Source organism: Oncorhynchus mykiss, chromosome 2, assembly GCF_057628025.1.
Source record: "Oncorhynchus mykiss isolate SJ-2025 chromosome 2, ASM5762802v1, whole genome shotgun sequence".
Lineage (NCBI taxonomy): Eukaryota > Metazoa > Chordata > Actinopteri > Salmoniformes > Salmonidae > Oncorhynchus > Oncorhynchus mykiss.
In genome coordinates, this window is record NC_143023.1 from 21,435,848 (window position 1) to 21,447,018 (window position 11,171).

The following is an 11,171-nucleotide window of genomic DNA, read 5'->3' on the forward strand; positions in this document are numbered from 1 at the left end:
GCTTTACTTTGAAAAATGGAAGTCTACTGTAACATTTAATTGATTCCAAATAAGTTCCTAGACACCATACATTATCTACTAGCTATTGTGAAATCACATCTAATGAATGGACTGGGCCGGGGTCAAATGAACTTTGGTCAGACAACTGACACATGGAGGTGCTTGAACACATGACCTCACAGTGAAACTGAAAACTATATCATAGAATATATTCTGAGAGTCAATGCCAGCTGGCTGGACATCAAACTTCAACGGACTATAAATCAATACCATATCTGATCAGACTGTGATATCTCATGAAGTTTGGAAGGAAGGTGTTGTCTGGACAAAGTGCTATTTATGTCTGAGAAATGGCTGTGATTGGCTCAGAGAATGGCTGATTCGATCTGAGACTTTCTGTGTCATCAAGGAAAAATCCATGAAACGGACCTGTTGTGAACCAGATACTCACTATCAGCATTGTAGAGTTGTAGCATCATATATAATGACCAAGATACATTATGGTTGAGAGAAAGGAATATGCTAGTGTATGTAAAAGTGCCTAAGCCTCAATTCAACACAATACATCTACCCTCAGATGATATTAACAGTAACAGACCTGTATAGCTGCAAGGCAACAAGTGTCCTGCTGCACATGTACCACTACTGCATGTCATTGAAAAACTATTGACAAGGGGATTGAATGGAGATGTGTTTATCAGCATGCAGTCCCAGGAGATTGGTCTTCACTGAGTATCTCTGACCACTGTTTTATGTCCCAAACTCTGTTTGTGACACTTTACCCAGAGGTGATGATAACGCAGTGCTCTCCTGTGCATTCTGGGTCCAGGGGTTCATTGGGACAGGTCCAGGGTGAGTTGTCAGGACAGAACTGGGCTGGGTCAGGTAGACAGGTGCTGAGTGGTGCACTGCGGTCTGAGGGTTTATGATTTGGAGCACTGCTGACAGCGAGGCACTGGCTCCTGGACTTTGTGTTCCTTACTGTCCTGCTCACTATATATACAGGCCAGGACACGGCTGAAACTAGTCACTGCAGACTGGACTCAGAGATACACCAACACACTCATACACAAAGACGGTAAGCTGGATTCTACAAGTCCATGGTATTATTTGATAGCATTCCATTATGGTTTTTTTCTGGTGGATTACAACGCTTTAAGTGATTGTTGCTTTATTTCACAGAATCTGATTGAGAGTCATGAAGGTCCTTGTGGTGCTCGCTCTGGCTGTATTCACTGGTGAGTGGGATACAAGAATATTTCAGATTATAAGTGAAATTTATAGAGCTGAAGTATTGCAACATAATACATTCCATCAATCTATCAAATTAATTTTGAGTCAATAGACAATAATAACAACCATAGCAGAGGGAGTATAATTTTCAAGTTACCTTAATGCCCCCAACAGGCTGCCATGCCTAACCAGTTGTTTCACAACAACTAACTCTTCTGCTACGCCCCAACAGGCTGCCACGCTAACCTGCTCTACGCTGATGAGCCCAAGCCACAGCTGGAGCAGCTGACAGATGCCTTCTGGGACTACGTTGCCAAGGCAACGCAAACGGCAGATGACACCGTCCAGATGATCAGGAAGTCTCAGCTGGGACAGGATGTCAAGTAAGTTATGTGATCTGTGATGTAGTTGTTATAATGTGTCTATAGTCGAATCGCTCAGATTACTAGAATGGGGACCTGAACTGACCCCCTCTCCTCTCATCTCCTGTAGTGACCGCATCACAGAGAGCGCTGACGTGGCCAGCCAATACGCAGTCTCCCTGCAGGAGCAGCTTCCTCCTGCAGCCAAGGACCTGATGACCAAGATTACCCAGGAGGCTGAGGTGCTGAGAGAGCGTCTGGAGCAGGACCTGGGCAGCGTCAAGGGGAAACTGGAGCCCTACGCAGAGGAGATCAAGACACAAGTCCAGCAGAGAGTTGAGCAGCTGAAACAGGATCTGGCCCCCTATGCAGAGTCCCTAGACTCTGAGGCCCTGAGGGCCACCCTGCTTCAGAAGAGTGAGGAGCTGAAGGGGAGTCTGGAGCAGAGTGTGAAGGAGATGCAGTCCCAGCTGGGTCCCTACACAGATGAGCTGAAGCAGAAAGTGGACCTGCGCCTGCAGGACTTCCAGAAGAGTGTGGCCCCCCTGACCGAGAACCTCCAGAGCCAGCTGACCACCAGAGCTCAGATGGTGCAGAAGAGCCTAGCCCCCTATGCTGAGGACCTGAAGGTCAAGCTGGACCCCTACGCCCAGGACCTGAAGGCCCAGCTCACCGCCCTCTACCAGGCCTTCACCAACACCAACTAAATCACAAACACTTTCCTCCATCTGACTGCTCTTGCCCTTTTGAAGACTGTATTCTCCCTTCAAAGTCTTAGAACATACCACCGTTGTCAATAGAATGAGGGAGAGTTTACAAAGATGAACTTGGTAATGCAGAACAGGCCCATTCTGTATTTTGTATGAACTGAATTGGCTCTGATGAGTCAATGACATCTTTGTATTTTGTTTGTTTGTTATCTGAAGGTTGGTCAGTGACTGTGCCATATTGGTGTTGTATTCTTAATTTATAGAAATAAAAAGCTAAACTAAACATAACTTAAATGTATTGTGTCTGATGTACCGTGTCTATGATGCTAATTTAAATGTTTTAAGCTGCTTCCCCAAATGATTATGTGGTGACAAGAGTATGAGGTGGAAAGTCATATTGGGACATACAAATAGCACACAAACATTGTCCAATAAGACTGGTTGCATGTAGGACTACTGTACGCCGCTGATCCAGTCATCTCTCCTTAAAATACGCATATGCCCCTGCTAGTTAAAAAGAGGTACAAGTATAGCTTCATATACCATCAGAAAGAAGTGTGTATCACAGCATAAACAAATCTTGAAGATGTTTAAAGATTACATTTACGTTTTAGTCATTTAGCAGACGCTCTTATCCAGAGCGATTTGCAATCAGTGCATTCATCTTAAAACAGCTAGGTGAGACAACCACATATCTCTGTCATAGTAAGTACATTTCTTCTCATTAAAGTAGCTAAATATCTTATTCAAAGGGAGAGTTAAAGCTATTAGGATTATAGCCTGCAGTGTTTGTCTTCAAAGTGGGAGCCATAATTACAACCTCTGTGTTGTGAAAATGGTGTTGTTTGCTCTATAACCCGTGAGTTCATGTGCTTTGACACCGTGATATACAATATAGGCCCAAGGCCGAGACAATAGAACACACAATGGCAGAATAAATTCAACCACACCTTTGTCTCATCACAAAACCGGAGAGCAACATATGTCCGGTGTAGTCCACAAAACATATTACCTTAAACAAACAGTTGCATGACCTACAACAGGGTCAATTAAGTTAATATTTCTGACATTTTCAAACTACTGAACAACTATTGATTTAGAACACCGGAGAGTTACTGCAGGTCCCAAAGAAAACAGGAGCCTCCACTATTCCAGCACCATTTCAACATCATCAAATCACCTGTGTGTGTGTGTGTGTGTGTGTGTGTGTGTGTGTGTGTGTGTGTGTGTGTGTGTGTGTGTGTGTGTGTGTGTGTGTGTGTGTGTGTGGAAGGTGTGGAAAAAGTAGAAAAAAACATGTTGACACCCTACATGATGAGAAACACCAATGTCATCCTCCTCTCTTTCATGTTGATGAAACGGTCTACGACTGTCATACAGTACACGCTTTTAGTTGTTGTTGTCCTAGGCTACTGGGCTAAAATGCTTGCTCGCTAGCCTAACTTCCTTTCATGGGCAACGATTAGCCAGTTAGTTAACATTAGCCTACTACATCTCTTGAGTGGTGCAGCTGTCATCTCCTGAGTGGCGCAGTGGCCTAAGGCACTGCATCTCAATGTGAGATGTCACGACAGTCCCTGGTTCGATTCCAGGCTGTATCACATCTGGCTGTGACTGGGAGTCCAATAGGGCGGTGCACAAGCCGTCATTGTAAATAAGAATTTGTTCTTAACTGACTTGACTCGTTAAATTAAGGTTCAACTTTTTATTTTTTATTAAAACGTCTACTGTAGCTACATATTGAACTTCCCCCCTCTGAGGCCAGGGGCACAATGTATAAATTAACATTTGGATCCAAATCCCTATCTCCATCCATGGCTAATTTTGGATAAGGACACCGGAGGACAACAACACAATGAGATGCAACAATTCAAGTTTTTTGTTTATTTTGATGTGATGTGGTTGGTGTGAATCCAAATCCAAACTGGCTTCAATAAACACTTTTTTTGGTGCACCAGGACCATTCACAGTTGAGTTCACTCAGTTTAGCTCAAAATATATAAATGATTGTATATGTTTTATTGGTACATTTTGGGGGGAAGCCTGGCTTCCCTTGGCATCCATGAATACACACCACTGGCTTGCTTTTTCCTTCAACATAGTTTTAGAATGAATGCCATCTAGTGGCAGTTCATTGTCAATTCAGGGAATTATAAAGCCCTGTGCAATGATGGTGATTCACTGACCTCTTCACGGAAATCAGAAAATAACCATATATACAATGACCTGACAAACAGTCATGTACAGCTCTCTCTACCCCCCCCCCCCCCTCCCTCTCTCTCTCTGAATTACTTGTAAAAACAGCACAGTCCTGTAACACTATCTGAAATCCTATCACACCCCACAATCCCAAACCCCCTCCAGAGGTGGGTATGGAGCATGTTCAGAGCTGTCTCTGCATGTCTGATGATGTACCTGTATCACCCATCCTCCCCCTCTCACCCTCCGGCTCTGCCAGGGCTCTCCCATGCTGCCTCACCCAGAGGTAAACAAAATTCCTTGGCTCTGCCCCAAACTGCCACTGGCACCAGTAACCGTTAACCCTGCTGGGTTAGCCATGAACTTCCTTTGTTCAACATCATTACACTATCAACCTAATATGAATTACCAGTAAAACGCTTTCTACTGGCCAAACTGTTAATGCTCCAAACACTGTTAGACAAGCATATTATTTGTTTACTGTTACCTGCATTGGGTAGCAGAACGTATGTCCATAAAACAACTCTGTGATAACAGGGAACATGACAACTCAACATAAACCAAAAGTGGATGTTGAGTTAGATCTTTGCCTGGTAGTAAGACTGTAAAACAAATCTCTGAGATCTGCCTTATGCCACAGGGGTTCTGTAATGATAGACTAAATAAATGGCCCACATCTAAGCCTATAATGAACTGGCAAAAGGTCAATAGATAAGAACAAGAGACAAGAGACAAGTACGGAAATGGTCCTTACGGTGTTCCTTATGTTCCTTGGAGCAGCATTTTCACATAGTGAACTGTGTTTGATTTATGGTCCTTGTTGTTTGCTAGTGAACGGACACTGTATTTCTATGTAAAAAGGGCATTGGAGGTGAGGTAAACCTATTGTTCGGTGCAAGTTACCACCAGTCAGCTACGTAAGCAAAATCAGTGAGTCAGAAGCAGATGACTGACCACACACACACAGATAATGGAATCAAACCTAGTTCCAAACTGGGCCCAGCTGAGCGCCCTTTGGCCCAGGCACAGCCAGTTGTGGTGACATCACAGACTCATGTGAAGTTAGAGGTGAGAGGTCTCACTCTGACCAGAGGTGACCAACTAACCACAGACCACAGTCCTCCAGCTCCCGTCACATCAGTCCTGACTCCAAGATGAGCTGGCTGGGGTTATGAGAGTTCACTGCTAACCGACAACCTCTCACACACTGCCCTGGTAGACGCATATTACCACATCACCCATCCTTACAATGAGAGGGAACAAAGAAGTATATATTTTTAGGACAAGAGGAAGTGTCTTCTGTTACAGAACTCTGTAGAAGTCTGTCGGTCTGTCTGTCTACAGCTACTTATGCCGTACCATCATTCTTCTTATTCTCTCTTTCACTTCCCTCTCATTCTCTCTCCCTGTTTATATGACCCCAATGTTCATGCCTTGAAAGCCATTACAAAAGCTCTACTGCACTACTCTTCATAACAGCTGTGCTGCTATCCCTGTCCCTCGTGGTCCCAGTTTTAATAGGACATGTCTGTCTGTCCCAGCAGGGAGAGCAGCAGTGGGTATTGAGTTCAGCTCAGGCTGAGACATTTAAATACAAAGAGTGAACCAAATTACAATAAAATCTAATTGTATTTGTGACATGCTTCATAAACAACAGGTGTTGTCTAACAGTGAAATGCTTATGGGCCTTTCCCAACAATGCAGAGAGAATTATTTTTTGAAAACATTATAGAAAAATAAAATTACAAAACAAAATTATTCAGCCCCCTTAAGTTAATACTTTGTAGCGCCACCTTTTGCTGCGATTACAGCTGTAAGTCGCTTGGGGTATGTCTCTATCAGTTTTGCACATCGAGAGACTGACATTTTTTCCCATTCCTCCTTGCAAAACAGCTCGAGCTCAGTGAGGTTGGATGGAGAGCATTTGTGAACAGCAGTTTTCAGTTCTTTCCACAGATTCTCGATTGGATTCAGGTCTGGACTTTGATCATTCTAACACCTGGATATGTTTATTTTTGAACCATTCCATTGTAGATTTTGCTTTATGTTTTGGATCATTGTCTTGTTGGAAGACAAATCTCCGTCCCAGTCTCAGGTCTTTTGCAGACTCCATCAGGTTTTCTTCCAGAATGGTCCTGTATTTGGCTCCATCCATCTTCCCATCAATTTTAACCATCTTCCCTGTCCCTGCTGAAGAAAAGCAGGCCCAAACCATGATGCTGCCACCACCATGTTTGACAGTGGGGATGGTGTGTTCAGCTGTGTTGCTTTTACGCCAAACATAGCGTTTTGCATTGTTGCCAAAAAGTTCAATTTTGGTTTCATCTGACCAGAGCACCTTCTTCCACATGTTTGGTGTGTCTCCCAGGTGGCTTGTGGCAAACTTTAAACGACACTTTTTATGGATATCTTTAAGAAATGGCTTTCTTCTTGCCACTCTTCCATAAAGGCCAGATTTGTGCAATATACGACTGATTGTTGTCCTATGGACAGACTCTCCCACCTCAGCTGTAGATCTCTGCAGTTCATCTAGAGTGATCATGGGCCTCTTGGCTGCATCTCTGATCAGTCTTCTCCTTGTATGAGCTGAAAGTTTAGAGGGACGGCCAGGTCTTGGTAGATTTGCAGTGGTCTGACACTCCTTCCGTTTCAATATTATCGCTTGCACAGTGCTCCTTGCGATGTTTAAAGTTGGAATCAAGTGAACCCTCTCACAACTTTGTATATGTGGATGAGGCTGGCTTCAACCTGACCAAATGCAGAAGGCGGGGTCGGAATACCATCGGTCACAGAGCTACTGTGGATTTGCCAGGCCAACGGGGAGGAAATATCACCATGTGTGCTGCTATTTCGGAGCATGGTGTCCTAACCCATATCCCCCTTATAGGGCCATACAACACCCAGCATCTACTCAACTTTTTAGAGACTCTCTATAGGGCTCTCATCCCTGATGATGAGAGGGGTCTGTTTAGAGAGGATTTGCCAAAGTATGTGGTCATTTGTGATAATGTGAGTTTCCATCGATCAAACATCATAAGGCAATGGTTTGTGACCCACCCGAGGATGCTCATAGAATTCCCCCCACCTTATTCACCATTCCTTAACCCAATTGAGGAGTTATTTTTAGCATGGAGGTGGAAGGTGTACGATCGTCAGCCACACACACAGATTACCCTGCTGGCTGCAATGGATGCAGCATGTGAGGACATCACAGTAGACACCTGCAGAGGATGGATAAGGCATTCCAAAAGATTCTTTCCACGTTGCATTGGAAGGGAAAATATCCGGTGTGATGTGGATGAGAATAGACAGGAAAGTCTGGATGTGTAGAGACAGCACAACAGTGCTGCGGGCAGAGTTGTGCCTTAGGGGTGGTTTCCTGTGTTTCTTTTCTTTCTTTCTTTTCCTTTGTGCCCCTTGGGTTGTCCAGTCTCTTTCAATCAATAACCCACATACAGTAATATGTAAATAGTACTGTTAAAATTGATATGCCATAGAAGTGCAGTCTTGTGCATTTTCAATAAGGTAACTGTCATCCAAACTGTAGCCTAAGTTTACATCAGGTAATACTGTCAAAGTACACAGTTACATTGACAACATGCCTAAACATTTAGACGACCTTGTTCGTGAACAATGACTCATTCTGATGACACTGACATGATCATTGGCATGAATATTTACTTTTGAGAGATGTACTAAGGATTTTTAGTGACTGACTAGCTTCAGAAACATATCTATTGTATATTGCAGTTTGTACAAATTGTTCTGAGAAATGCACTTATTATTTTGCACATGTTAGGGATGATGTGAAAAATGCACCAAAGCGACTGAGAAAAACTATAACCTCTCTAGAGTAGGGGGCAGCATTTGGAATTTTGGATGAAAAGCATGCCCAAATTAAACGGCCTAGATTTGGATAGAAAACACTCTAAAGTTTCCAAAACTGTTAAAATAGTGTCTGTGAGTATAACAGAACTGATTTAGCAGGCGAAAACCTGAGAAAAATCCATTCAGGAAGTCGTTTTTTTTGTTGGTTTTGTAGTTTTCTATTCAATGCCATTACAGTATCCATTGACTTAGGACTCCATTTGAAATCGTTTCAGGCTTGTATTCTTATAAATGAGGGAATAAGACCAGTCTGAACGAGTGGACCCTAACGTGACGCAGAGTTTTTTCAGGCGCATGTGCATTTCTTGTTTACCTTTTATATTGACGACGTTATTGTCCGTTTGAAATATTATAGATCATTTAGGCTAAAAAACAACCTGAGGATTGAATATAAACATCGTTTGACATGTTTCTAAATATGACACTGTCGTTGGTTTAACAAGAAGTTCATCTTTAAACCTATCTAAAATATGTTTTGTTTTCTGAATTTTTATAATGAGCATTTCTGTAATTGAATTTGGCGCTCTACAACCTCACTGGATGTTGGCCAGATGGGACGCTAGCGTCCCACATACCCTAGAGAGGTTAAAAGATCTTACTCACATTGGCTACGAGAGCGAGATCACACAGTCGTCCAGAACAGGTGGTGCTCTCATGCATGGTTCAGCGTTGCTTGTCTCGAAGCACCCACAAATGCTGATGCTGCAGACACTCAAATAGTCTAAAGAAGGCCAGTTGTATCGCTTCTTTAATCAGAACAACAGTTTTCAGAAGTGCTAACATAATTGCAAAAGGGTTTTCTAATGATCAATTAGCCTTTTAAAATGATCAACTTGGATTAGCTAACTCACTGTGCCATTGGAACACAGGAGTGATGGTTGCTGTTAATGGGCCTCTGTACGCCTATGTATATATTCCATTTAAAAAAAATGCCGTTTCCAGCTACAATAGTCATTTAGAACATTAACAATGTCTACACTGTATTTCAGATCAATTTGATGTTATTTTAATGGAAAATTGCTTTTCTTTCAAAAACAGGGACATTTCTAAGTGACCCCAAACTTTTGAACAGTAGTGTACATATCCATTCCGACCAATCAGTGAAGAGGTAGAAGTTGACTCCTGGAGTTTATCTCATACTATCAGGCTCTGAACACACCAATCAACTCCAGTTTGTGTTTCTTGGGAGAAGGCTTCTTCTGATTACCACACAGAGAGGAATGTCTAGTATTGACAGCAGAAGTAGCGTACCTGCTGGACCATTCTCGGTAAAGGTCATCGGTACTGCTGGAATCAGTAGTGGCGCTGATAACAAGGCCTATATATGGCCAGCATTGCACATATATAGACTTTCATTACCTGAGTATAACAATGACTCAACAGAAGATTCATCATTATGAAAGCTCTGTTGTTTTATCACTGGGGCTTTCCAGAACCCATTACAAGACCCAAGATGTTAACTTTCCCCATACAACACCATCTTTAACCAAGCCTTAACTAGATCTTACTATGCCTGACCAAATTCCTAGGCAGAACATGTTCAGAACAAATCTGATGTGATAAACAAGCAACACCATAAGGACATTGTTGTTGATCAGGATGTGGCCTTGATGTACTTCAATTGTATTCATCAGTTGTGTAAAGTACTTAAGTAAAAATACTTTAAAGTACTACTGGTCACGGCCACACTCCCTGCACTCCATTTTACAGCGCCTCTGGAGCAATTAGGGTTAAGTGCCTTGCTCAAGGGCACAGCGAGATGTGTCACCTTGTTGGTTCTGGTATTCGAACTAGCGACTTTTCGGTTACTGCCCAAAGCTCTAACCTTGATGTCCAACAATACATCAACTGTGACTAGACCTAACAAAAAGGAGAATTAGAGCTACATTTGGGTGTGTGAGTTTAACTCATATGGCTCAGTTGGAGTCAGCACTTTCTCTTTTGTTTGTTTGTCATCGTCTCAGTTCCTTACAGGCTGTGAACAATAAAGCTAGCTCTGTCAAATCCTTATTTTGAGAGTTCTATTGAGGTTACATTTTCTACAGTATCTCCTTTTACCTCAAAAAGTATATTTATGTGATGTATGAACTGTCTTTGTTGCCCCTCACGCCACTCTCTCTACCGCCCACTCATAATCCTTCCTACTGCACCCCAGCTCTATCCCCAAGCCCTGACATGTCCCTGGGAACAGCAGTATCTCCTGTCTTGTTTTGCACTGATCCCTCTTACCCTGGGGAGTTATTGTTTTGAGGAAATAACAGATGTTAACAGTTACAGTGCCTTCAGAAAGTATTCATACCCCTTGATTTATTCCACATCGACTGAGGTACTTTACAGATCATTTTAAGTGTGGGGAACATAGATGTGTTTAACGTCATTTAAAAGTCACGTTAAACACTATTATTGCACGCTGAGTGAGTCCATGCAACTTATTATGTGACTTGTGAAGCACCTTTTTACTCCTGAACCTATTTAGGCTTGCCATAACAAAGGGGTTGAATACTTACTGACTCAAGATATTTCAGTTTTTAATTGTTAATTAATTTGTACACATTTTGAAAATCATTATTACACTTTTACATTATGGGGTATTGAGTGTATGCCAAAAATCTAAATGTAAGGCTGTAACACAACAAAATGTGTAAAAAGAAAAGGGATGTGAATACTTTCTGAAGGTAAATGACGGATCCTAGTTGGATTGTGAATAGTGAACAGTATTATTCACGTGATTCTGATAGAAGATGTTCCATGGGTCATGGGTTCAACATCATTCATGTAG

General features: G+C 42.4%; 1 protein-coding gene across 1 annotated transcript; it reads left to right on the top strand.

Moving 5' to 3' along the window:
* Nucleotides 1–752: 752 nt before the first annotated feature.
* On the top strand, nucleotides 753–2,593 carry LOC110537912 (uncharacterized). Its single transcript, XM_021624383.3, has 4 exons — nucleotides 753–1,078; nucleotides 1,183–1,238; nucleotides 1,466–1,616; nucleotides 1,726–2,593. Exons 2-4 carry the CDS (start codon nucleotides 1,199–1,201, stop codon nucleotides 2,300–2,302), a joined length of 768 nt encoding a protein of 255 aa, XP_021480058.1. The 5' UTR covers nucleotides 753–1,078; nucleotides 1,183–1,198; the 3' UTR covers nucleotides 2,303–2,593.
* Nucleotides 2,594–11,171: the final 8,578 nt, after the last annotated feature.

Bases quoted from the DNA above. Each gene is read 5' to 3' on its own strand.
- LOC110537912 (XM_021624383.3), top strand. From the start codon at position 1,199: ATGAAGGTCCTTGTGGTGCTCGCTCTGGCTGTATTCACTG. The intron at 1,239-1,465 runs GTGAGTGGGATA...ACGCCCCAACAG, and splicing joins CGCTCTGGCTGTATTCACTG to GCTGCCACGCTAACCTGCTC. The intron at 1,617-1,725 runs GTAAGTTATGTG...CATCTCCTGTAG, and splicing joins CAGCTGGGACAGGATGTCAA to TGACCGCATCACAGAGAGCG.